Source organism: Nylanderia fulva, unplaced genomic scaffold (genome assembly GCF_048542155.1).
Source record: "Nylanderia fulva isolate GAGA-0341 unplaced genomic scaffold, ASM4854215v1 Scaffold6, whole genome shotgun sequence".
Taxonomy (NCBI): Eukaryota; Metazoa; Arthropoda; class Insecta; order Hymenoptera; family Formicidae; genus Nylanderia; species Nylanderia fulva.
This window is the reverse complement of record NW_028190698.1, coordinates 3,009,627-3,037,334: the sequence shown is the minus strand read 5'-3', so window position 1 is coordinate 3,037,334 and position 27,708 is coordinate 3,009,627. Positions and strand designations below refer to the sequence as shown.

The following is a 27,708-nucleotide window of genomic DNA, read 5'->3' as shown; positions in this document are numbered from 1 at the left end:
AGGATGGATTTTCAATACACGACGTTTCCGAAGAATTTCGGTTCCCCCGCAAAAATCCCCAGAGAACGAGGCTTCCTATTGGCCGCTCCGGAATCGTTCGCGAGTCGGCCGACTCTCCCGTCTATCACTCACCTGTCAAATCCTCGGCGGAGCGGCGCTGGTGGGGAGGCGCAGGCGCGCGCTCGCGCATTCGAGGCCGCCATTTTGTCACGTTATTTCTAAACGCATCCCCCACCAGATTGAAAACAAGCGAAGGTCGACGCTTGTGTGTGACTCCCTTGCTTACGATCGCGGGGCCGAGAGTGTTCTTTGGTTAGGTTCCTTGGCTGCGTCGTGACCGGGGCTTCTGGCACTCGAACAGTAAGTAATATCCCCGAGGCCGGGGAAGCGCGCGCGACCTTCTCTCGCGTCCGTCTTCCTCGTGTCGTCCGCGCGGCGACGCCGCGTCTTCGGTCGCGCGCGCGTTTCCCCCGAGACGGAAGAGAAAGAGGCCGCGCGAAGAAGTGGAGAGAGAAAGAGAGACGGCTGCGCGGCACACGTCGTCTTTGTCCGTCGTCCTCGGGGAAGAGGCACTTGGTCGTGCGGAACCCTCGTCGTCGGGATCCCGTTCTCTCGTCCACGACGTCGTGACCCCGTCGTCTCCGGAGGCGGCTGGATCCGAAGACGACGCCACGTATCCGACTCTCTTCCCTCTCGTTATAACCTCTCTCGCCCATCAATGCTATAACCTATATAATTATAACCTTTAAGAGGCCGCGAGACGTCAACACGCTCGGCGAGACGTCGATCCGGCCAGATCCGGTTGGCTTTCGAGCCAAGTTCATTCCGATTATCGTTTGTCGAGTTTCGATCGCGGACGAGGGAGGGGGATTATTCCGATATTTATTCGCCGTATGTTGTTCGAGTAATCGAACTTCAGGGCTGGAGAAACGGAAATGTGTCAGCGTCCGCGGTTCCTCGACGAACGTCTCGCCTTTCTCTGTGTGACGTAATCTTGAATCCGCAGGGGATCGTCCTGCTGCGTCTCGGGAAATCGACGTTCTTGCGAGAAAGACTGCAATTGAGCCGTAGACGTTGAATAATGAATAGATCACTGTCCATTCTGTAAAGACTTGGGAAAGATAATTCCTGTAACAGGTTTGTGAAAGTTGGAAAAGGTCCTTTTGTCTCGTAATAAGTTTGTAAGATCAGTTGCGGTTCAATCCGTATGATTAGGACAGTCATAAGATCTTGACGTAAGCTGATGTAACACAAAAAGTACTTATTTCATTTATAATGTTGCAGTGATTTCAGTGATCAAGTAGTTGGAAAACCTAAGAAAAATGGACGTCGCTGGTGATCTAAATCTGCAATGGGTGGGAGACGTAGAGCTTCACGAGGAAGTGATATGTGGACTTGAAGCACAATTGGTTGCTTCGGAGGAGGAGGTGATAGGCGCTTGCGAGGAAGTGGCGGTTGAGGAAACCGTCGAGTCTGTTCCTGATGTAGCGGTTACGACAGAGTCTGAGATACTGATGGTACCTCAGACTAACGATATGGAATCTATATATATAGTGCCGCAAGATCAGGGCCACGACTATCTGAATATACAGGTGACGGAGGAGGTAATAGCTGACAATTGGGACAGACCTGGTCCAGATGATGGGTAAGTTTAACATAAATACATTCATACTTTAGCCAAGTTTTGTATGTATTAGTTCAATTTGATATTTTAATCTAGGATGTCTCTTAAGGGGTGCCTTTTCATACGCAGCATACTGCAGCAGCAAATCAGTCACGTGATCAAAATATATTAGAGCATATTTCTTAGTTTTCTTATTACTTCAAGGTTTTTATATTCTCATAATAATCTATTTTATCCTTAAAATCCAGTATTTAACTAATAATAATTAGAATCAACTAGTTCTGTATTCTTCTGCTTTTGCTGTTTGTTCAATTGAACTTCACCAATAGCAACAAACTCCTGCAGCAGCATGCTGCACATGAAATGATACCTTAAGACTTATCCATCAACATTCCACAGTTTCACATTCTTCCTTAATTTTTTCAAAGCTTGCCGCAACATAATAAATTATTCCGTTTGAAGGGTCGAGATTCCAGAAGCGAAGGTGACACATGATAATCTATTGGAATACGACGACATGGAGATACCGTTGCCAATCGATCAAGACTCGTACCAGAACGCTCGACCGTATCCTTGCGACTTCTGCAGCCGTAGGTTTCGCAAAAAGGCGAATCTGATGAACCACATGGTTGCGCATCAGACGGACCGACCGCATGGCTGCAACTTGTGCGGAGCGCGTTACGTGCGCAAGTGTGACTTGAACAATCATCTGAAGATTCACGCGTACCCGCCGACGCGGGACGGTCTGGAGGACGAGTTGAACGACGAAGATTCTCTAGCGGTCGAAGAGGAGGACGCGACGACGACCGGCACCAAGGGCAGACGCAAGAAGGTTCAGTCAAGCGCGCCGCGTAAACGGAAAGCCAACGCCGCCGCTGGTCTGCCGAGGCGCAACAACATCGAAGAAGTCAACATCAAGATAGAGATGGGCAAGTATGTGTATAATGAGTACGATAACTACAAGGACACGCTATCGCTACTCGAAGACGACCTGACCGATGGTGATTCTGCCCGCAGCGGCAATTTCGCGTCCAGCTCGAGGTGGCAGATGGACAGTGAGATGTCTGTCACCGGCGGGCAACAGTCACCGCAGTGGCCCGTCACTGACCCAACAAAGCCCTACGTCTGTCAGTTCTGCGGGGTCGGCTTCGCGAGGGAGAAGGCACTGGCCTCGCATGCACGTATCCACGGCGGCGACAGTCCGTTCGAGTGCACTTCGTGCGGCGAGATGTTCTGGGACGTCAGCACTCTGCGGGAGCACGTGCGCGTTAAACACGGCGGTACTATTCTTCAACAGGTATCCGATATGGAGGAGTACGATAACGATGCCAGTTACACGGCTGACAGCGAGAGGTTTGGCGAGTTTTATTGCAACACCTGCGGGGTACCCTTTAATCGTCTGGATCTGCTCAAACGTCATCAAAAGTAAGAAATCTAATAACCATCGCTTTTCAATGCAGTTGCTTGTATAGGAGCTAAACATTATTTTTGGAGTTATCAGTTATCGAAAATTCATAGGTTTAAGAAAAATTACATTTTAATGGAATTGTTTAAGCATCATGATACTTAATTAAGAATACTAAAGAATTATAAAAGAAATTTTTCAGAATTTACAAAAAGTATATATCGAATTATTTTGGGATTTATAACTTTTTTTACGTATTTATATTTTTTACATACATTTCAGTGTGCATATGCGTGTATGTATGTGAAAATTTGTATCAATAATTAAAAACATATGATTGAAGCAAAATTATACTTATTATAAATTATTTATTAATATATTATATAGTATAGATAAATTATATAATATAATTAAAATAATAATTTATAATTGTATAGTATATGTAAAATATATTAGTAATATATATGTAGTTAAAATATGTTTATAAAAAATATTAATTTTGTATACATAAATTTACATTTATACATATTTTTAATCATTTAATAGCTTGTATTGCAAGTTATTAATATATGAATTAAAATATTAATATCAGAGAAATCTGTTTGTGTAAAGTGTGATATTATGTATTTAGATCTCACATCAAGCAAGAAGTGGATACAATGGAGGGTTCCAGTCAGCATCACGTGTGCAATGTTTGTGGAGAATGGTTCGAGGAGGCATTAGCATTATTGGCACATGCAGAACTTCACGCTTCAAGGTATAGTTGCATTCTTATAGCTTTCATTATAGCTTCCAATTATCAACATAATCGCGAAAATAGTATTGAATTTTATTTATCAGTAGTAATTTGAAGTCTGATGAAATAGAAACTTAATATATGTAACGCTATATAGTATATATATGTGTGTATATTTATTTGATAATTTTTATTCATACCAAGATCTCCTAGTCGCCGTTGTCTGTTGTGCGGGGCGAGATGTCGCGATGAAGCTGAAGTTGCAGAACACGTACAGCAGAATCACGCCGAGGACGCGCCACCAAACACGTGTACGCTATGCGGAAAAACATGCAAGGACAAACGCAGCTTATTGAAGCATTCGTGGGTGCACAATGTGGACAAGACCTTTAGTTGTACAAAGTGTACAAAACGCTTTCACAGTAAAGCCAGATTACGAAGGTAATATCTGTAATAAATATTACAAAGCTTTATTGCTTTCTCTGGACATGTACATTTACGTCGTATTACATTGCATAATAGTACAATCGAAAATGTACATGTAATATACATTTACATATATTTAATATTTTATCCGTAATTTTTTAATTCTTCATCTTTAGCTTAAAATTCTCTCGCTATTTTTTGTATGTAAATAATCGGACAAATAATTGTGTTATCCAGGCACATGGTATCTCATCGTAACAAAATGGTAGCTTGCGATGAATGCGGCGAAGAGTTCCCCGATGGAAGGGCTCTCGTTAGCCACCGTCACTCGCATAACAAGGAGTTAGGCGGCCGCTCGTTCCCGTGTCGTGAATGCGGCAAGACGTTTGGAAGTCGCAGTTCACAGCAGATCCACATACGTATCCATACGGGCGAGAGGCCCTACGGCTGCCGATTTTGTTGGAAGGCTTTCGCCGACGGCGGTACCCTGAGAAAGCACGAGCGTATTCACACCGGCGAAAAACCATACGAATGTGCAATCTGTTCTCGAGCTTTCAATCAGAGAGTAAGTTGATTGTTAGAAATCGCACGAAAAATTATAAACGGAGAAGCTTGAATTAATTATAATCTGGCGATATCATTTTGAACGATATTAAAATCTTCAAAACAGAACACATTGAAATAATGTTAAATCGCGTTCTTTAAGGCTCTAGAGTATACTCATCGCGTCCTAATATCTTCATTTAAAAATGACATTAAGAATTTTTAACTGTGTTTTCTTGCCTCTGACGTCACAATTCAAACATAGTCGGCGAGGAGCTCGGAGCCTTAAAGGATGTTTCAAGTACACACGAATGATCAAAACTAAATTTCATATTCCGTTCGTTACAGGTGGTTCTCAGAGAGCATGTGCGCGCCCATCATTCCGGTCCAGATCCAAAATGCGTGGGCAGTATGACGCCATTTTTATGCAAGGTATGCGGCTTGTCATTCGGCACATCTGAGGAAATAGTGGCGCATATAGTACAGCATTGCGACGACAATACTGCATTGAGTCGTCAGCCGCCGACAGGACCACGTAAATATAAGAGAAGACGCAAGTTGAAGCCGCACGAGACGAACACGGTGGTACGTAAGAACGAGTTTTCGTACGACATGATGGAAAGCGGCACTGCTAGTGGTGGCAACGTTGTCGCCGCTGGCGGTTCCGATTCGGAAGATAACACGAAGCGAAAACTTGGCAAGAAGAACAAGCAACATCGGTCAAATGTCGAGGAAGGTTACCAAAATGTCTTGAAGAGCTTCGAAAGTTCGCTGCAGAATATAAACTCGATCGTGAGCAACTCCAAATTGAACGCGTCCAAAACGAAACTTTCGAAGAAGAAGCTACGCAAGGAGGAGAAAAAGGAGACGCAATCGTCAAATCAATCTGCCGGCCGACCAAAGATGATACACACGCAAAAGACGCGGGTGCCGGTGGAAGTGGGTAGTGATGGCGCGAAGAAGGGTCAGAAGACGAAGACGATGGTTACGCGGACGCCGAAGGTGATGCCAAACGAGCACAAGTCTGGAATCTTCCCCGGCGGCGAGAGAAATCGACCGCGCACCAAAAACGTCAGTTATCACATCGAGGGTAAACTGCAAGTTACTCCGGCAATGTTCCCAGCAAAGTCGGCGAAGGAGGAGCAGCAGCTGATGGTGAACATTAAACAAGAGCCAGGCATACCAAAGGCTACCGGCGACAGTCGCAGGAACAACAATGGCAATATTCTCGGCCTTGGCAAGAGTCAAGAGTCAACGACCAAGAAGAGGTCGGCCCCCTTAAAGAGATCCAAGAGACAGAAGGCGATAGTGAAGCAGGAAATGAATGCGACAGTCGAGCCGGAAGAGCAACAGCAGCAGCAACTACAGAACAATAATAACAATAACAATAATAATAATAACAACATGGAGAACAGCGCTGATCCAGCGCGACTGATGGAGCACACAGTGGACGGCAACAATCTGGAAGTCGCGTTCGAAGCGAGCGTCGTCACCGCTCAGGAAGAGGACCAGGAGAGTATATTGCCACATGACGCGACCGAAGAAATGGACAACAACGTTAAACTCAGTGTGAAGGTGGAATCGACGCCGCAGAGGATGCTCTCTGTGCATAGTGTTATCGCGCCGATGGACGAGGTTCCGGAGACAATAATACCGGACACGGTGGAGTACACGTGCGAGATGTGCGCCGCGGTGTTCTCCAGCCGTGCGGAGTTATTGGTTCACGTGCCGATACACATTTGATTTCATAATTTATCCGAGCCGGAAAGCGGCGCGGAGATTTGTTCTAATTCTTTAAGCATACTAGTTTAATCAAATCGAATATTTCTTTATCACGTTCGATGAGGTTTGTTGTTTCACAGGAGGCGACGATCGTTGATCCTCTATCATTATTCCTCCCCTCCCACTCGTCCCATCCTTCTCGCTCTTTGTTCTGCCAAGCGTCGTGATTCAATTATCTATACTTATCATTCTGTCGAATGCGCTCGAATTTTCGTATTTCGCGCATTAGATGATTTATCGGCCATTATTTAATCTAATTAACATCTGATTATTTGCGATACGTTTCTCTTGTATTATACATTCTCTGCGGACACTCAAGTTTCATCTTCACGTTTGAGTAGATACGAATAACTGATTGTTCCAAACTAATGACAGGATGAATATAAGATGTCTATATGATATCATGAAATGCTGTTATATATCACTATATTGTATATAATGATATATGATATATGATATATATAACACATTGCATATCTTGGTTTAAAAATTGTCTAATATCGAAACATAATATGACGACGAGATTGTCTATTATTTTCTATATGGAAAATGCTATATGACACGTGAAAACTATGCAATTCTTTTTATGATACTAAAACTTTACTGAATGTTTACTTTCGTGAAACGTTTCGTATCATCATAATTTTTGTCACTTGTTGGTAACATGTTGGTAATTTTCATCTTTCCTACTTCAAAAAAATAAAGCTAACAATTAATAGGATAACAAACTGTTATCGCCCTCAATAGCTATAGCTACTTAAGTTATAATAAAAAACGTCAAAACATCCTGATTGAAATTCACAAACACTAAAATAAAAAGTCTGCGATAGTAAATTCAACACTTAAAACATAAAAAGAATTACATGATTTTCATGTGTTTACGTACTCCATATCTTACTTCTCAATTCATATAGCACTTTCCATGTAAAAAACCATATAACATGTGAAAAATGTTGCGTCTCTTTTAAATGAAAACATTAATTCCATATTGTACGCAGACACAAAATCCGTGCAATTCTTTGTACAATATGATACTATAAATGCAAAAAGAAGAATTCTGAATCTGCGAATACACTAATTAGGATGAATTAACTTATTTTTGTAATGAGAAAACAGAGGCAAGGAGTAAAGTGTTGAATTACCGTCGTGAGCCACTTTTATTTTAATGTTTGTCAATTAAAATTTTTAGAATCCTCCATTGTAACTATAAGTTCGTTATTATGACGTTTCTTTCATTTTTCTGGAAGAAACCTAATTAATAGATATTTATTTGTCACCGACAAGAGTGGCAATAATTATGATAATAATGCGAAAAATATTTCACAAAACTTGAGATTGTATGAATGCAGAAAATGTTAGATGATTAATACAGTAACCTTGTAAAAATCATCAAAAACGTGGCTTGCTCTCAAGAATTAACAAAATAATTGCACTGCTATAGCACTGCACGTAGGATATTTGTATGAATGTTAGTTTTTACTTTTAGCACGTAATTTTAGTTTATTATTACGATTGTTTATATCGTGACCAGTGACCATGATCGATTCTTTGAATGAGATGTGAATGATACTATTACAATAGTATTGTTAGAGTTAATTAATTATTAGAGGAACAGAACAGAAATAATGAGAGAATCAATTCTAAGCACTGTCTCGAACATTAAAGCAATCGTCATGAAATATTCACAAATTTAATTTAATTAAATGTTCTTTAAATCTTTAGACGCTGTCGACTTTTACAAAATTAACGACTTCGTGTTTCCTTGTACATAAAATTTAATTACGCTCTTATGTTCTTTTGATATATATTATAGGAAAACCGATAATATCATATATATATATATACATATATATATACATATATTCAAAATTGTATAAAATGCCGCACTGATATAGCTGTTACTTTAAAAAAATGTAATAAATGACTATAAATTTGTTATTCTAATATTGTGTGTGGCTGGCGAGTTCAAATGAATCTACTTGATTCAGATACCTTTTTTTTACTATCAATCATCACATGAGCAAGAGAGATCTCGTTTAAGAGAGATCTCGTTTTACGAACGGAGGGAAAAGAAATACAATACACATCGTATAAATAATATACTAGTCCGTGTTATAAGATTTGCATGATTTCTTCACTTTTTAAATTTTGGAGACTCATGCTGCTCATTATCAGATCCACGAGTTTTCCATGTATTTATTTATTATTTAATTAATAATAATAATTTAATAATCAAATTTCTTTATAATTTATCGCGTAAAAATATTCGCCTTTAAATCAATATGTGTATATATATGTTTCTATTTGCGTGAATATCAAACAATTTAGATGCAAGAAGCCATTATAATTATTAGATCTTTTTCTAAATATTTTATCTTGATTTTTCATCTTTAAGCTTTGTTTAAACGCAAGTAGCATATATATATAATTGCAATTAAATGTTAGGAAACTCTTTAAATAGACACTTGAAAAAAAATGCATAAATAAATGCGTTTTTAAGTTACCGCTTTTTAAACATCTCGATCAGTTGTAAAAACTTTATCGTTTTTTACTACATCACAAATGTGTTGACTTCGTTAAAATTAAAAACGGAGCTTTTTTAAAATTGATTTTAAAATTGATTTTAAAATTATAATCAATTTCTAGAACAAGTATAATATACGAGTTATTATTTTTTAAAAATGTAGTCAATTCTTTTCCGAGTTTTGACTACGAAGAATATATCGGATTCAACACTTTATGTATCTCTTGCCATGGCATTACATTTTTTTTAGATTATTCGGATAATTTATAATGAAATTTTTATTAACATACTACGTGTCCTGGCGACTATGATAACTATGTTTAGTTATCGGAAATAAAATTTTGTATCACACCGATAACTTTAGCGCTGATAGAGAAATAGAAAGAAAGAGGGAGAGGAATCCATACATTGCATATTACGTTGGAATAGAACATAGAATTCATCATAGAACATAGAATTTATCAAAGTTAAAAAAAAAGAGAAAAAGAAAGAACTCGAATGTGTGCTCATCTGAACGTTGACAAGAGTATTCTAGACGAACATTTGTAGTCGTACGACATTTGTATTCTTGCACGGCGTTGATTAAGGCAATCAATCAAAAAAAAAAAAAGACAAAGAAGAGAGAAACAAAGAAACGAGCGCGTGTGCCCTATTTTTGTAGCCAAAACGTATTTTTGGATACGACGAAAAAAATTCCGTATTTCTCGAAGCGTAGTAAGATGTACATTTAATTGATGAGAGGGAGAAGAAGGATCGGCGGCGTGCAGTGCCTACCTAAAAAAATTTGCTTCTATTTCTCCGGGAAGAGGGAGGGAAAAGAAAAAAATGGGTCTGTAAAGAGAGGATATTAGCTTGACATCTTCGAGAGCCGGCAAAAATTCGATACAAATCATGAATGTACGAACGAGCGAATCCGGAAGAGCATCTTTGATATCGTGAAGATGGAGAGATGGAGATCGCATTTATTCGGTAATTTTACATGGAGTGAAAAAAGAAGTTACAAATTTATATCAGTATATTTAGAAAAACAACCGGACAGTTAATTATGGAAAATTATATTTAATTAATTTGTTGCTTACGTTTCATTTTTTTTTCTACGGGATTTATTCGCGCTAAAAAAATTGAATTCGAATAAATATTTTTTTAATGCTGCCTAATAAATCATTTATTTGAAACTATAATAATATTGATTTGATGTGAAAAATATTTATTTGATATAAAAAATCCTTTTCAAAGCAGATAAATATCTATTTCAAATAATATATATATATATATATATATATATATATATATATATATATATATTAAGCAGCATTGAAATAGATATTAATTAATTTAATAATTTTTTTCAGTGCAAATCTTTTGATTAATTAAAGAGATTCGTAATGAAGATAATAAAGTTTTGTTTATTCGTCGCGATCTCGTCCAATCTCCACGATCTCTCTGTTTAATTGTATCATAGTATTTTCTATCGTATGTGTCCCAGCTACACGACAAAGCTAACACAACTTCCTCTTTTAGCAATATTATATAAAATATATGTATAATACAGCTGCGCGAAACAGCTACTTCGTGCGAGAATTTGAAAGAAAAAAGCGAGATGATTATTGTATTAGAATATATTCACACACACACACACACACACACACACACACACATATATATATATATATATATATATATATATATACACACATACATGTGTCCCTTACTTGTACAGTTGCGAGAATTATACGCTTTTAGGGACGAGAAATATATGACCAATGTAAAATAAAAAAAGATATCGGAGGAGAAAGAGAGGAATATATACATGTAAATATATACATATATTTACACATCACACACACACACACACTTAGACACACAGAAGATATGTAGTAAAGTGCGAAAATTACGCGAGTAAAATCGCTGGAAAATTTCGCCCTTCTTCTCTTTGCGAAAGGGAGATTCTTTTTATCGCGATTATATACATTCCTCTGTTACATCGCTAATCGATGTATCCCTCGATGGTGTGTGTGTGTCTCCCCGAAAAAATTTTATGACGATTACATTTTTCACGATTACATCAAGAAGATGAAAAAAGCGTATTTAGGGTGGAAGAGATGATGTGACGAGAAAAGTGTAGGAAAAAAGGATAATAAGGACGAGAGCGAAACAAAGTAAAATAACACATATGCACATACAAAACATACACACGCATACCTTTTTCAAAAGTGAGAAGTCACTCGTATATAGTGTAATTATGCGACTTCTTTCTCTAATTAAAATTAAGGCAGAACGTAGAGTAATATTAGTCGTAGGATATAACAAGATGTTGCATGATGAAAATTTCACACGATTTGATCGAGAGACAGAATGAGAGAAAAAAAATTAAAAATACGTGGATGTGTGCGAGAAAGAAAAAATGTGCGTGCGCGGACACATGTATATGTGTCTTACATTAAGTGTACCTCTCGAATTGTAAATCGAGCTCCGAAATGTGTATAGATTTTTAAGCGCACTGTCAAAAAAAAAAGAAATAAAAATAAAAAAAGATATAGCGTCCGTTCTCCAGTGAAACTAACAGAATCGCGCGATTTCATCAGGGACGAGAAACAAAGATAGTAGAGAAAAAAAACTCGTGTACATATAATTATATTACCTTGGACATGGTATAGCGGTTTACTGTTAATCATAGTTGTATACCTTTCTTGATTTCCCATTGAATAAATCATCGATATATATAAATATTATATATATATATATATATATATATATATATATATATTATATATATAATATTATATAATATATATATTATGTATTTTTTGTTACTTATTATTTTTGTTATATCTCGCAGAAGTTGCTTTTTGATGCTTTTGCTGTAAAAATTTGTGTAATTACGTATTTTGATATTACATTCTTGAGTAAATGTAAAATTTACTCAATGATACGACAAAATTTAACAATGATTGAACCAATGGATATGCAAAGACTTCTGTCGTGTGAAGGATTTGATAGAAGGCTTTTACATGTGTGGGACCTTTCGCAAATGTGTCTGTTCCTCGATGCCCTTTAGCGAGATGACAGCTGCACACATCGTAAACGAAATTCCTGCTGATGTCGTGGTAGTTGTGCACGTGCCTGTTCCGGATGCCGATCAGAAGCTCTTATTAAAGATGAGGACAGCTACCTATAAGATTGCGCGCCAATGTAAGTTTGCAGTGGATCATCAGATTATGAGACATAAAAAATATTCCTTTATTCTTTACTTACAAAAGATGCATCCATTTCTCTATTATCTTTGAGTTAATTCCACATGTTACTTTCGATGTTGGTTCGCATTGTTCTATACTTCGAAAATCCAACGTGCGGTTTCTTCCAAACTCCTATCTTGTTTCAGAGCTGTCCGAATGAGAATTGTCGAATAATCGTTTAGCGATTGCAATCTTTTGTTCAGATCATCAAGATGAGTTAGTGATAGATATTTCTTACCAGATATCGTTGGATGAACTTTCTTCACATTGATCGAGAATATTGAATTCGTAGTCTCTTAGAATTCATAATCACAAATTATATCCAATATGTTTCACCTTTTAATTCGATACTCGATACATCCACTTGAAAAAAAGTCAGTACATATGTTCTTTCGCGGCGATTAAACTATGTGACAATTCATGATCAAACCTCTCATAATTAATTAAGTATGATTTCCGGCTTAATGGTAGATTGCAATTGATACAATGCTAAGGATTCTCGGCAAATTGGATCTCAGATATATTGTTTCAATTCGTACTTGATATATCGGAAGTGACAGCTGCACATATACTCAAAAGTATTTGGTTTAAATTAGCGATTTTTAGTTTAACTAACGATTATTTAAATTAACAATAGAGTAACGTTGTAATATATGTATGTTCAGATACTTCGAAAAACAAAAATAAATTCCTTATTTATATTTAGGCATTGTAAAAGCCTTTACGATGTTGTTAAAAATTTTTATTGTTTCTGCAATTTCAATAATTAGTTTGAATAATAATAAGAGCAAGTATGCTCATACAATTTCTTGCAACTTCAAATGCATGTGTTTGCAGAATGATAACGATGAGGATTACTAATAAATTGTATACAATTACCGCATTTAAGATCTCTTAATGAAGCAACTGAGGAATGGACTTAGAAAGAAAGTAACAATGCAAATTAATAAAATAATAAAGTTTATTTGACTTTGAAAATTATCTCTAGTCATTTAATACAAATGTAGCGCTATATATATATATATATATATATATATATATATATATATTTCCAAATTTATTATTTGTACATTTTAGCGTTGGATTGTTTTTTACGGTTTTTTGTTCATTGTATATAATAATTATATATCACGCAAATCTGGGATATGTGATATTTCAACGCAAATTATATGTTTATTATTCACTAATAGATAATAAAATAATATATTACTTTCGAAGCAATACAAAGTAAAGGGAAATTTTTATTATTATTAGATCATATATATATATATATATATATATATATATATATGTATAGAATAATAAACAAAATCAAACTATGTAAAAAAATTAAATGCTTTTATTTAAAAAAGTGAACAATTGCACAAAGGAAGTAAATTAATGCATCTATAAAAAATTATTAATTATTTCTATTTAATTTTCTGCGCACAAAAATGTATTGCTATATAAGATTTGGTTTTTTAAATAAAATTTATAATTAATTTTTTTACAGCAAGGCCAATGAGTAAAGGCAGTCAGAGATCAAAGTCAGTAGATGAAAAAGAAATAAGCAAAAGGCTAGAGAGAATAAAAAGAAAATGGCGTAAGGAACAACGACTGTTGAAAGAACACGAAGAGCTAAAAAAAAAGAAAATTAAAGAATATGAAGATAAACGAGCTGAGCTACTAAAAAGCAATCGGAACCAAAAAGAAAATGGCGTAAAAAACAACGACTATTGAAAGAACACGAAGAGTTAAAAAAAAAGAAAATTAAAGAATACGAAGATAAACGAGCTGAGCTACTAAAAAGCAATCGGAACCAAAAAGAAAATGGCGTAAGGAACAACGACTATTGAAAGAACACGAAGAGTTAAAAAAAAAGAAAATTAAAGAATACGAAGATAAACGAGCTGAGCTACTAAAAAGCAATCGGAACCAAAAAGAAAATGGCGTAAGGAACAACGACTGTTGAAAGAACACGAAGAGTTAGAAAAAAAGAAAATTAAAGAATACGAAGATAAACGAGCTGAGCTACTAAAAAGCAATCGGAACCAAAAAGAAAATGGCGTAAGGAACAACGACTGTTGAAAAAACATGAAGAGTTAAAAAAAAAGAAAATTAAAGAATACGAAGATAAACGAGCTGAGCTACTAAAAAGCAATCGGAACCAAAAAGAAAATGGCGTAAGGAACAACGACTATTGAAAGAACACGAAGAGTTAAAAAAAAGAAAATTAAAGAATACGAAGATAAACGAGCTGAGCTACTAAAAAGCAATCGGAACCAAAAAGAAAATGGCGTAAGGAACAACGACTATTGAAAGAACACGAAGAGTTAAAAAAAAAGAAAATTAAAGAATACGAAGATAAACGAGCTGAGCTACTAAAAAGCAATCGGAACCAAAAAGAAAATGGCGTAAGGAACAACGACTGTTGAAAGAACACGAAGAGTTAAAAAAAAAGAAAATTAAAGAATACGAAGATAAACGAGCTGAGCTACTAAAAAGCAATCGGAACCAAAAAGAAAATGGCGTAAGGAACAACGACTGTTGAAAAAACACGAAGAGTTAAAAAAAAAGAAAATTAAAGAATACGAAGATAAACGAGCTGAGCTACTAAAAAGCAATCGGAACCAAAAAGAAAATGGCGTAAGGAACAACGACTGTTGAAAGAACACGAAGAGTTAAAAAAAAAGAAAATTAAAGAATACGAAGATAAACGAGCTGAGCTACTAAAAAGCAATCGGAACCAAAAAGAAAATGGCGTAAGGAACAACGACTGTTGAAAAAACACTGAAGAGTTAAAAAAAAAGAAAATTAAAGAATACGAAGATAAACGAGCTGAGCTACTAAAAAGCAATCGGAACCAAAAAGAAAATGGCGTAAGGAACAACGACTATTGAAAGAACACGAAGAGTTAAAAAAAAGAAAATTAAAGAATACGAAGATAAACGAGCTGAGCTACTAAAAAGCAATCGGAACCAAAAAGAAAATGGCGTAAGGAACAACGACTATTGAAAGAACACGAAGAGTTAAAAAAAAAGAAAATTAAAGAATACGAAGATAAACGAGCTGAGCTACTAAAAAGCAATCGGAACCAAAAAGAAAATGGCGTAAGGAACAACGACTGTTGAAAGAACACGAAGAGTTAAAAAAAAAGAAAATTAAAGAATACGAAGATAAACGAGCTGAGCTACTAAAAAGCAATCGGAACCAAAAAGAAAATGGCGTAAGGAACAACGACTGTTGAAAGAACACGAAGAGTTAAAAAAAATAAAATTAAAGAATACGAAGATAAACGAGCTGAGCTACTAAAAAGCAATCGGAACCAAAAAGAAAATGGCGTAAGGAACAACGACTGTTGAAAGAACACGAAGAGTTAAAAAAAAAGAAAATTAAAGAATACGAAGATAAACGAGCTAAGCTACTAAAAAGCAATCGGAACCAAAGCTCTCAACAAAACAAGAGTTCTCATCGAAGATGTGCTATTTATGAATATGATCAAAAGCAATAAAGAAAATTAATTATATTTATTATATAATAAATAAATTAAATATTAGTAACAGAACATTAAATTTTATATAATATCTCTCTTACAAAAATATATACATTTCTTATAATTTATAATAATATTAAAAAAGCTGTGACTGTGATATATATTTTGAATTTAACTTCATGAAGAACCATACATCTTGAAAATCTAATATTTTTGAAATGCTCTAAGATTTACAAGATTAACGCCTGAAAATAAGAGAGATATTCATAAAGAACATCTGACCACAGTTGAGCGAAGAGTTCATAATCATGACATAATCAGTCCACGGAGAAAAAAAAAGGTATAATAATGTAAATTTATATATATATATATATATATATATATATAATATTACTTTATATATATAAATATATACGTTTTATATATAATTTGACATGTGATTATATATATGAACTTATATATATAAATTTATATAATTATCTATAAAAATGGATATATAATTATAAATTCAAATTTAAAGTGTCAAACAGGCAATAATAGCCAAATCGCGGATGACAGTGCGTTATCCCAATGCGCGAAACTAAATTTTTTCGTTAGAATTAAAAACCTATGCACAAGGCATTAAATTTTACTTGGTCACGGCCAAGATTTAAAATTGGAATAATCTCTACAAGAGATTTAATTCCATACATCCCCTGTTACCCCCTAAGGAAATAATTGCCTGTTTGACACTTTAAATTTATATTTATATTACAGAGCCTTGTTAAACTCTTAATATATAATTATATATACTAAATTTTTTCCCGGGATATGTATACTACATACTATATATTGTATAATACACTAAATATAAATATATCTTCTTTCATTAAAATTAGATTTTATTTTCTACCTGAACCTATAATTACTAAAATTATTTAGCTAACTTTATTAATTAAATATATGAATTTTAAATCGGCCAATAGAGCCCAAGCGCGAAAAATTAATTCTTCGGAACTGTATCTCTTGGTTTGAGATTACTAAGTTCCATATATAAATTAATCTCGAACTTACATATGGAGAAAAATAAGCGAGAAAAATATAGGTCCGAAAAGTCGCTGAAGCGGGAATCGAACCCGCGTCTTTCACTTTCCGGGCGACTGCTCTTACCACTAAGGGCTCTATTGGCCGATTTAAAATTCATATATTATTATTATTACTAATATTGAGAGCCGACATATATTTCTTATCTGATTTTATTAATTAATTATTGACAAATGTAAGTTGCAATATTAATAAATAATTACCAAAAGAAATATTGTTTTAACACTATAATATATTATTAGTATTTAAGTAGTGTTTCTTTCAGTAATTTACTGCAGCTAGTATTTATCTATAATTCTTAGGCTGCGTTCGCTTTGACGTTGCACATCGAATATTAAACGAAGACAGAAGATGCTTATAGTGCTAAAAGCGTTCAAAACGAACGCAGCTTTAGTATTTCATGAATGATTTTATAAAGTACTGCAATCAGTGATTGTGGATGAAGTACTAGCCAAAAAATTACTGAAATACTGCTAGTATTTAATTACTGTTTTTTCCCCAATGATTCACAGTACTAAATTTCTATAAAAAATAATTATAATTATAATACATTGATTCGATGGTGATTTACCCGATCGATGTCGATTCAACGATGAATTGACGTCGATTCGACGACGAATTGACGTTGATTCGATATCATTTCTGACTGGGAATTATATATAAAATAAAATTACTTGAAAATGCCATCCTGCCTATCACTACACCGAGCGGTTACACCGGAGTTCGCCAACAATGGCCTATCGGGAGAGCACCAGGTGCTACGGAGTCTTCCTCGCGTTCCTGTCGGGCACCTTCTTCACCATTAACGCTGCTCTGACTAAAACGGTCCGCAACGTGGATCCTATGATCCTGCTGGCTATCCGCGCCCTGCTGCAGATCCTGGCGATGATTATCGCGGCCTGCAGATCCTCCGGCGATCTCTTCGGCCCTTCCGGAAGAAGAATGCTCATTCATCTGTAAGTAAAATAAATTTTTTTTATTAATTAAGTGAAAGAGTTTCATAATAGTGATAAAAAAATCGAATATGTTGAGAAACAAATCTTTGATTTCTTAAATAAATTCCAGTTAAGAAGTTCCGTCGTTTTTGTTTCTCAAATTCTCATATTAATATTATATACGGTATATTAGATATTAAAACGCTAAATAAAAAATAAAATACAAAATTGTAATATAAAGCACGAAATTTTAAAAATAAAAGACAAATATGAGTAAACAAAAATGAATAAAATAAATAAAAAAATCTAACCGACAGCTACTTGAAATAAAGAACTGTCCTCTAAATAAATAAAGGATGAACTATCATCGTATTAATTATATGGAGCAAAGAGAGAGAGAGAGAGAGAGACTTTTTTTCCGCTCGTCTCCGAATCTTTCTAGCGTCACAATTAATCTCCATTAATCCGTTTAAGTTATGCTAATTGCAGACGGACAGATGTCGTCCAAGATATACGACGTACATTGTACATGTTCTCGCGCGCTGTGTCAATCATTCACATTTACCTTCTCTGTTTTCTCGCTCTTTTCCATCGCGCTCGGGTGTCACAATGAAATTCAGCATAGAATCCACCGCGTCCTACAACAGCATCCATCCTGCCTATCACTACACCGAGCAGTTCGCCAACAATGGCGAGACCTATCGGGAAGGCACCAGGTGGTACGGGGTCTTCCTCGCGTTTCTATCGGGCACCTTCTTCACCATTAGCGCTGCTCTGGTCAAGGCGGTCCGCAACGTGGATCCTATGATCCTGCTGGCCATCCGCGCCCTGCTGCAGATCCTGGCGATGATTGTCGCGGCCTGCAGATCCTCCGGCGATCTCTTCGGCCCTTCCGGAAGAAGAATACTCATTCATTTTCAAGTAACGCTCCATATGTCAAGATTTTATATATATATATATATATATATATATATATATATATATATAATTTTATTTTAACAAAAGTTAATCTTGAATATGGTCTCTCTTTCTCTTAATAAAAATTATAATTATAGGAAAAAATTATAAAATGATAATTAATGAAGCAAATGGAAACTAGATGTTGAAACTAAACACTTCGACACTATTTCTTCGTGACACTTGAAGTGACATATGGTAATTCCAAGCGTATATGAAATTTCATTCTTCTTATCTGCAAACTCTACTTGCGTAATGAAGTCGTAATCGCTCTAGTTTTATGAAAAAATATCTATTTATTGCTCCAACACACGGAACTAATCACTTCTCTTTCTGTCTCTCAACTGATTAAATATACAAAATACAAAATAATTACTCACTTATCCGCAGGCGCCTGGCATTTTACGACGCATATCATATTACTGCATTAAGCCGGAAATAATTGGCATCGACAACAAACATTATTCATTCGTAACATCTGCGTCTACTGCACTATAAAGTTCAGGTCGCGCTTCGCTAGAAAAAATCGAGAAAAATGCTTTTATTAAATTAACACGAATAAACTGTAATAATAATAGCAATAGCGAAAAAATTAAAAATGATAATTTAGGAATAATAATAGCAATAATAAGCTATAAAAAATATTTTCAACTTCATAAACCGGAAAATGTATAAGCTTACCTTCCCGACTATTTCGCTTCATTTACACCAAGATCCTGTCTTTCCAGGGCCTGGTAGGAGGTATGACTCTATCATTGTTGTACTACAGCTTCCGAGAATTACCCCTGGGAGATGCCACGACGATCATCTTCAGTTCGCCGGTGATAGTCATCGCGCTTTCCTTCCTCTTCCTGAAGGAGCCCTGCGGTGTTCTACGCATCCTGGTGGTCTGCACCCTCTTTACAGGCGTCGTCCTCGTCGCCAGACCGCCCTTCTTATTCCAGGTAATCAAGCAAACGAGGAAAAAATTCAGGTCCAATGGTAATGGTTAAAGAATCTCACTGAGATATTCTCTAATATTGAAGGATTCGAGTCTTCGAATCTTCATCAATCTTCGTCAAGAACTCAATCGACTTCTCTTCCTTTTCAGATGCACCATACCGAGAATTACAATCTTATGGGATACCTGTGCGCCATTCTGGCGACCCTCTTCACGGCACTCAACATCGTCGTGACGAGGAAGTGCTCGGAGATACATTACTCCATCCTGGTGCTGAATCTGTCGTGTTGGTCGTTGGTCTCGTCCATCTTCTTCTACTTTACGGTGTCTCATCATGAGTTCCTCAAACTAAAGCTGCCGCATGACTGGTTCACCTGGGGCCAGATTATGCTGGTGGCATTGACCGGTTTAACCGGCCAGGTCCTTGTGACGAAAGCGCTGAAGATCGAGGGCGCGGGTAAGGTGTCGGTCACTAGGTCGCTGGACATCATACTGGCATATGTGATCCAGGTGTATCTCTTCGGTGAGAAGCCAACATCAACTAGTTTGACCGGCGCGATCCTCATCATCTTCTCCGTCATTTGCATGGGCTTCGAGAAGGAGATCTACGCCGTCTGCGACTTCATACCTTAGTCAGATCGACGGGAGATATTATCTGGCGAGGGAGATTAAAATCTCCAAACAATCTGATTTCGAATTGTGTTATTTTTTACAAAGGATAATAGGCGAATTGCGATCTCCCGTCAAGATTCCATTTCCTCTCCTCAAACTTATCGAAATATCACGATATCGAATTGTACTAAGTATAATATGTTAATAAATCTTATACAAATTTTATATAAATCTTATATAAATATCTCGTTGATATATTAATTACTTTTCTAACAATCAGCGATGGCACGTGCTATTTGAAGAAACAATGAAAGTTTTTAATAATTCTGTAAAGGCTTTTACAACGCCTAAATATAAATGCGAAATTTATTTTTGTACTTCCTTTCTAAGTACATTCCTCAGTTGCTTCATCACGAGATCTTAAATGCAGTGATTGTAATAAAATTTATTAATAATCCTCGTTATCATTCTACAAACACATGCATTTGAAGTTATAAGGAATTGATATTTGATATGAGCATATTTGTCCTTATTATTATTCAAACTAATTATTGAAATTGAACAAACAATAAAAGTTTTTAACAACATCGTAAAAGCTTTTACAATGCCTAAATATAAATGCGGAATTTATTTTTGTTTTTTGCGCTGTGCTCTCCATAATAAATGAACCAGTAAAATTAACGCGCGTGTAATTATTAATCGATCACCTTGTAAAAATTCAACATGTGTGATATACAAATTGGTCCTTTATCGAGCCGAATGAGCGCGCGTTTCGGAGCATGTGGTCGCCATGAACGAGTGTCCGCGATTCCGAGTATGCTCAATAACGTTGATGATACAATAAGGCAGAGTGACATTGATATATTAATATCTTTTCTAACAATCAGCGATGACACGTGCTATTTGAAGAAGCAATGAAAGTTTTCAATAATATGTGTATTCAATAATATTGTGTTATTAGATTATTAATTAATAATGATTTTCTACCATTTAAAAATTTTTTTAAGTCTATAATGATATATATAGTTATTGGAAGACAAGAAAAATATATGCAATGCACGACTGTTCAAAGATGTCTGTTAAAAAACAAATTGCACATTTGACAACGTCATATAAATCACGCAAAAATATTGCGACGGAACGAAAATCAGATTTCATTTCTTTGAAAAAAACATTATATCTTTGAAAATGTGTTGAAAAAAATTCAACAACAATAATTTAAAAAACTTAACAGCTGCAATTACAGAGGCAAGACTTTACGCAAAAATGAAGTCATTGAGGATATATCGTCAGTAAAGTATGTTATATCCCCCAAAGATATACAATAGATATAACTATTAAAAGGTAACTAATATTAAGAAATGGGTACTCGTATTGCATCCGCAATTACGACAGACACTGACCGCGTTAAAAAACGCATACGATGCGAGGTATACGCGGGATCAGAATTACGACAGATAATGACCGCGTTAAAAACGCATACAATGCGAGATATACGCGGAACAGAAATTGGTCAACGTGCAAACAAAGCAGAAGGACTTTGAATCTGCTTCGCTTGCACCTAGATTCTCGACCGGGGAAACCTGTTGCCAGGCACCCCTTCCGATCGGGAAAACTCCAAAAAACAACGATATAAAAAGAGAGTAGAGACGCGACAACTCGCTCAGTCGCAGACACAAATAATCGCTCTAATCACGATCTCGCTAAACCGCGCGCGCACCTAGCATCGACTCGCAGTTGTGCGCGATACGCGGAGTAATAGAAAGTCAGTGCCGCACACACGATAAAGCTTCAGTGTATTAATAGTGAAATAAAATAAAGACCAAGTGGTTGAAGTTGAATAAAGAATTTTAATACAAAAAGTGTAGTGCATTTTCTACAAACACCCGACAAGTCCTGACGCCCCGGATTCCCATCCCAATTTGGCGCGACCCTTAAGTGTCTCTCCCGAGGCACACAACAAGTATCATTGATTATACAATGACACAGTAGGCTTCGACACATTGGAGCAGATCAAATGAAGAAAATACCGAAGATAACCACTGGAATCAAGAGACACGGTAGTGTCTCGCGACAAGTCATCACAAAAATCGTAGCGAGGTACTTCCGTGTATTTTTATGCGAGTCGGACTTTTGACAGCACCTTATATTACCAGATCTCATAGAAGGATTGAACTGATCGTATTCTCGATAGACTTAATCGATAGCTTGGGTTTAAATTGTATAAGAAAAATGTCTTTACTTTTGCTCTACGTATTATATATACAGAGATATTACGATGTAATAAAATTAAACGGGAAAAAACTTGCTGAGAATGATAGACCATGTGATATATGAACAAACAAGAAAACTTTTTGGAAAAGAAAAAACGCGTACAACGAGAGCGTTAGAAATAGTACATACTGCGTGCTCTTAAATAACATTAAGATTTTCTGCAATTTGAATTTCATGACTGTCTATAATTGTCACAAATTGCATATTAAAACGTCATCATATAAATCACTTCAAAGTGCAATAGAACGAGAATTAATTTTCATATCTTTGAAAAAATATTTATACAAAATGATTTAGTATAGAATTAATTAGGAAATTGCATGCATGTAACATATGCAGCTGTCACTTCCGCATCAAATATAAATTGAAACAATGCTATCTGATCCATTCTGTCGAAGAAATTGTAACGTTGTATCGTTTACAGTCTCTCTTATTTTAATAGAAAAGATTATTATTTGTTCATCATAAAAAATTCAATCTTAAACAAGCCCAGCCGCTGCAAAGTAACTTTCATATAGAAACATACATAAACAATATTTAATGTTTATTTGCGAATACATCCGGATAATACATGGAACGTTATACACAATATCGATCGTTAAGTAGTCTCACAATCCAAGGCGATCATACATGTTGTAACGGCGTATTAGTGAAGACAGTTAAGGTAGTTCTATCGCTATAATAAATCAAATAGAATTTTCTTTTATGAGTAAAAAGAAAAAAGAAAATCAAAAGCGAGCGAAATAGGGAAATACCCAACGTTACATACAAGAAAAATAAGGATTAAAGAAAATTCATCTCTTTACCAGGTAAACCGACGTATGACGCGTGAAGTCATAAAATAAAAACCTTTTCATAAAATAAGTACCTTTTGTAATATTTCTGCTCCCAGAATTTATTATTATCTTCTGCTAATTTCTGTCGGATCGTTTCATATGTGGCAGTAAAGTTGATAATATCTTCTATGCTAATGCTTTTAAAAATGTGAATTATTATTGACTCTCATCTCAGTTGAGAGACTTTCGTGTTCTATTTTGTTTCTGCTTCTTCAATATACTCCGTTATTTTTAATGCACTTCATACTTTCTTTTCATCAGGTAAACCGACGTATGACGCGTGAAGTCATAAAATAAAAACGTACCTTTCGTAATACTTCTGCTCCCAGAATTTATTATTATCTTCTGCTAATTTCTGTCGGATCGTTTCATATGTAAGAGTAAAGTTGATAATATCTTCTATGCTGTTGCTTTTAAAAATGTGAATTATTATTGACTCTCATCTCAGTTGAGAGACTTTCGTGTTCTATTTTGTTTCTGCTTCTTCAATATACTCCGTTATTTTTAATGCACTTCATACTTTCTTTTCATCAGGTAAACTTTACCTGATTAAAAGAAAGTATGAAGTGCATTAAAAAGAACGGAGGATATTGAAGAAGCAGAAACAAAATAGAACACGAAAGTCTCTCAACTGAGATGAGAGTCAATAATAATTCACATTTTTAAAAGCAACAGCATCGAAGATATTATCAACTTTACTGCCACATATGAAACGATCCGACAGAAATTAGCAGAAGATAATAATAAATTCTGGGAGCAGAAGTATTACGAAAGGTACGTTTTCATTTTATGACTTCACGCGTCATACGTCGGTTTACCTGATGAAAAGAAAGTATGAAGTGCATTAAAAATAACGGAGTATATTGAAGAAGCAGAAACAAAATAGAACACGAAAGTCTCTCAACTGAGATGAGAGTCAATAATAATTCACATTTTTAAAAGCGGCAACAGCATCGAAGATATTATCAACTTTACTGCCACATATGAAACGATCCGACAGAAATTAGCAGAAGATAATAATAAATTCTGGGAGCAGAAGTATTACGAAAGGTACGTTTTTATTTTATGACTTCACGCGTCATACGTCGGTTTACCTGATGAAAAGAAAGTATGAAGTGCATTAAAAATAACGGAGTATATTGAAGAAGCAGAAACAAAATAGAACACGAAAGTCTCTCAACTGAGATGAGAGTCAATAATAATTCACATTTTTAAAAGCAACAGCATAGAAGATATTATCAACTTTACTGCCACATATGAAACGATCCGACAGAAATTAGCAGAAGATAATAATAAATTCTGGGAGCAGAAGTATTACGAAAGGTACGTTTTTATTTTATGACTTCACGCGTCATACGTCGGTTTACCTGATGAAAAGAAAGTATGAAGTGCATTAAAAATAACGGAGTATATTGAAGAAGCAGAAACAAAATAGAACACGAAAGTCTCTCAACTGAGATGAGAGTCAATAATAATTCACATTTTTAAAAGCAACAGCATAGAAGATATTATCAACTTTACTGCCACATATGAAACGATCCGACAGAAATTAGCAGAAGATAATAATAAATTCTGGGAGCAGAAGTATTACGAAAGGTACGTTTTTATTTTATGACTTCACGCGTCATACGTCGGTTTACCTGATGAAAAGAAAGTATGAAGTGCATTAAAAATAACGGAGTATATTGAAGAAGCAGAAACAAAATAGAACACGAAAGTCTCTCAACTGAGATGAGAGTCAATAATAATTCACATTTTTAAAAGCAACAGCATAGAAGATATTATCAACTTTACTGCCTACATATGAAACGATCCGACAGAAATTAGCAGAAGATAATAATAAATTCTGGGAGCAGAAGTATTACGAAAGGTACGTTTTTATTTTATGACTTCACGCGTCATACGTCGGTTTACCTGATGAAAAGAAAGTATGAAGTGCATTAAAAATAACGGAGTATATTGAAGAAGCAGAAACAAAATAGAACACGAAAGTCTCTCAACTGAGATGAGAGTCAATAATAATTCACATTTTTAAAAGCAACAGCATAGAAGATATTATCAACTTTACTGCCTACATATGAAACGATCCGACAGAAATTAGCAGAAGATAATAATAAATTCTGGGAGCAGAAGTATTACGAAAGGTACGTTTTTATTTTATGACTTCACGCGTCATACGTCGGTTTACCTGATGAAAAGAAAGTATGAAGTGCATTAAAAATAACGGAGTATATTGAAGAAGCAGAAACAAAATAGAACACGAAAGTCTCTCAACTGAGATGAGAGTCAATAATAATTCACATTTTTAAAAGCAACAGCATAGAAGATATTATCAACTTTACTGCCTACATATGAAACGATCCGACAGAAATTAGCAGAAGATAATAATAAATTCTGGGAGCAGAAGTATTACGAAAGGTACGTTTTTATTTTATGACTTCACGCGTCATACGTCGGTTTACCTGATGAAAAGAAAGTATGAAGTGCATTAAAAATAACGGAGTATATTGAAGAAGCAGAAACAAAATAGAACACGAAAGTCTCTCAACTGAGATGAGAGTCAATAATAATTCACATTTTTAAAAGCAACAGCATAGAAGATATTATCAACTTTACTCTTACATATGAAACGATCCGACAGAAATTAGCAGAAGATAATAATAAATTCTGGGAGCAGAAGTATTACGAAAGGTACGTTTTTATTTTATGACTTCACGCGTCATACGTCGGTTTACCTGATGAAAAGAAAGTATGAAGTGCATTAAAAATAACGGAGTATATTGAAGAAGCAGAAACAAAATAGAACACGAAAGTCTCTCAACTGAGATGAGAGTCAATAATAATTCACATTTTTAAAAGCAACAGCATAGAAGATATTATCAACTTTACTCTTACATATGAAACGATCCGACAGAAATTAGCAGAAGATAATAATAAATTCTGGGAGCAGAAGTATTACGAAAGGTACGTTTTTATTTTATGACTTCACGCGTCATACGTCGGTTTACCTGATGAAAAGAAAGTATGAAGTGCATTAAAAATAACGGAGTATATTGAAGAAGCAGAAACAAAATAGAACACGAAAGTCTCTCAACTGAGATGAGAGTCAATAATAATTCACATTTTTAAAAGCAACAGCATAGAAGATATTATCAACTTTACTGCCTACATATGAAACGATCCGACAGAAATTAGCAGAAGATAATAATAAATTCTGGGAGCAGAAGTATTACGAAAGGTACGTTTTTATTTTATGACTTCACGCGTCATACGTCGGTTTACCTGATGAAAAGAAAGTATGAAGTGCATTAAAAATAACGGAGTATATTGAAGAAGCAGAAACAAAATAGAACACGAAAGTCTCTCAACTGAGATGAGAGTCAATAATAATTCACATTTTTAAAAGCAACAGCATAGAAGATATTATCAACTTTACTGCTATATATGAAACGATCCGACAGAAATTAGCAGAAGATAATAATAAATTCTGGGAGCAGAAGTATTACGAAAGGTACGTTTTTATTTTATGACTTCACGCGTCATACGTCGGTTTACCTGATGAAAAGAAAGTATGAAGTGCATTAAAAATAACGGAGTATATTGAAGAAGCAGAAACAAAATAGAACACGAAAGTCTCTCAACTGAGATGAGAGTCAATAATAATTCACATTTTTAAAAGCATTAGCATAGAAGATATTATCAACTTTACTGCCACATATGAAACGATCCGACAGAAATTAGCAGAAGATAATAATAAATTCTGGGAGCAGAAGTATTACGAAAGGTACGTTTTTATTTTATGACTTCACGCGTCATACGTCGGTTTACCTGATGAAAAGAAAGTATGAAGTGCATTAAAAATAACGGAGTATATTGAAGAAGCAGAAACAAAATAGAACACGAAAGTCTCTCAACTGAGATGAGAGTCAATAATAATTCACATTTTTAAAAGCATTAGCATAGAAGATATTATCAACTTTACTGCCACATATGAAACGATCCGACAGAAATTAGCAGAAGATAATAATAAATTCTGGGAGCAGAAGTATTACGAAAGGTACGTTTTTATTTTATGACTTCACGCGTCATACGTCGGTTTACCTGATGAAAAGAAAGTATGAAGTGCATTAAAAATAACGGAGTATATTGAAGAAGCAGAAACAAAATAGAACACGAAAGTCTCTCAACTGAGATGAGAGTCAATAATAATTCACATTTTTAAAAGCAACAGCATAGAAGATATTATCAACTTTACTCTTACATATGAAACGATCCGACAGAAATTAGCAGAAGATAATAATAAATTCTGGGAGCAGAAGTATT

At 35.3% G+C, this 27,708-nt stretch overlaps 2 protein-coding genes and 1 long non-coding RNA gene across 7 annotated transcripts; 2 read left to right on the top strand and 1 right to left on the bottom strand.

Moving 5' to 3' along the window:
- The first annotated feature begins 195 nt into the window (after positions 1–195).
- LOC114941922 (uncharacterized) lies at positions 196–9,709 on the top strand. 4 transcript variants are annotated; one of them, XM_029317142.2, is made up of 8 exons: positions 196–360; positions 1,285–1,645; positions 2,087–2,557; positions 2,642–3,049; positions 3,661–3,786; positions 3,970–4,206; positions 4,429–4,756; positions 5,083–9,709. In XM_029317142.2, the coding sequence occupies exons 2-8, from the start codon at positions 1,323–1,325 to the stop codon at positions 6,475–6,477; spliced, it is 3,288 nt and encodes a 1,095-aa protein (XP_029172975.1). In that variant the 5' UTR covers positions 196–360; positions 1,285–1,322; the 3' UTR covers positions 6,478–9,709. The 4 variants fall into 4 exon arrangements, with proteins under 4 accessions (XP_029172975.1, XP_029172970.1, XP_029172963.1 ...); XM_029317137.2 differs by adding an exon at positions 1,007–1,137 and having other exon boundaries at positions 2,087–3,049; XM_029317130.2 differs by adding an exon at positions 751–1,137 and having other exon boundaries at positions 2,087–3,049.
- A 3,510-nt stretch (positions 9,710–13,219) lies between these two features.
- Positions 13,220–23,402, bottom strand: LOC146720845 (uncharacterized). 2 transcript variants are annotated; one of them, XR_014925931.1, is made up of 4 exons: positions 19,405–23,402; positions 19,104–19,239; positions 18,332–18,655; positions 13,220–17,785 (listed from the first exon to the last, which is right to left on the bottom strand). It is a non-coding gene; the product is annotated as an uncharacterized LOC146720845 (long non-coding RNA). The 2 variants fall into 2 exon arrangements; XR_014925932.1 differs by lacking the exons at positions 19,104–19,239; positions 19,405–23,402 and adding an exon at positions 18,883–19,029.
- LOC146720846 (solute carrier family 35 member G1) lies at positions 18,265–21,432 on the top strand. The gene is made up of 3 exons (XM_085487979.1): positions 18,265–18,687; positions 19,452–19,667; positions 19,814–21,432. Exons 1-3 carry the CDS (start codon positions 18,376–18,378, stop codon positions 20,294–20,296), a joined length of 1,011 nt encoding a protein of 336 aa, XP_085344105.1. The 5' UTR covers positions 18,265–18,375; the 3' UTR covers positions 20,297–21,432.
- Positions 23,403–27,708: the final 4,306 nt, after the last annotated feature.

Coding starts and splice junctions, on each gene's coding strand:
- LOC114941922 (XM_029317125.2), top strand. CDS start 1,323: ATGGACGTCGCTGGTGATCTAAATCTGCAATGGGTGGGAGACGTAGAG. Junction 4,207..4,428: donor AGTAAAGCCAGATTACGAAG/GTAATATCTGTA, acceptor TGTGTTATCCAG/GCACATGGTATCTCATCGTA. Junction 4,757..5,082: donor CTCGAGCTTTCAATCAGAGA/GTAAGTTGATTG, acceptor CGTTCGTTACAG/GTGGTTCTCAGAGAGCATGT.
- LOC146720846 (XM_085487979.1), top strand. CDS start 18,376: ATGAAATTCAGCATAGAATCCACCGCGTCCTACAACAGCATCCATCCT. Junction 18,688..19,451: donor GAATACTCATTCATTTTCAA/GTAACGCTCCAT, acceptor CTGTCTTTCCAG/GGCCTGGTAGGAGGTATGAC. Junction 19,668..19,813: donor GACCGCCCTTCTTATTCCAG/GTAATCAAGCAA, acceptor CTTCCTTTTCAG/ATGCACCATACCGAGAATTA.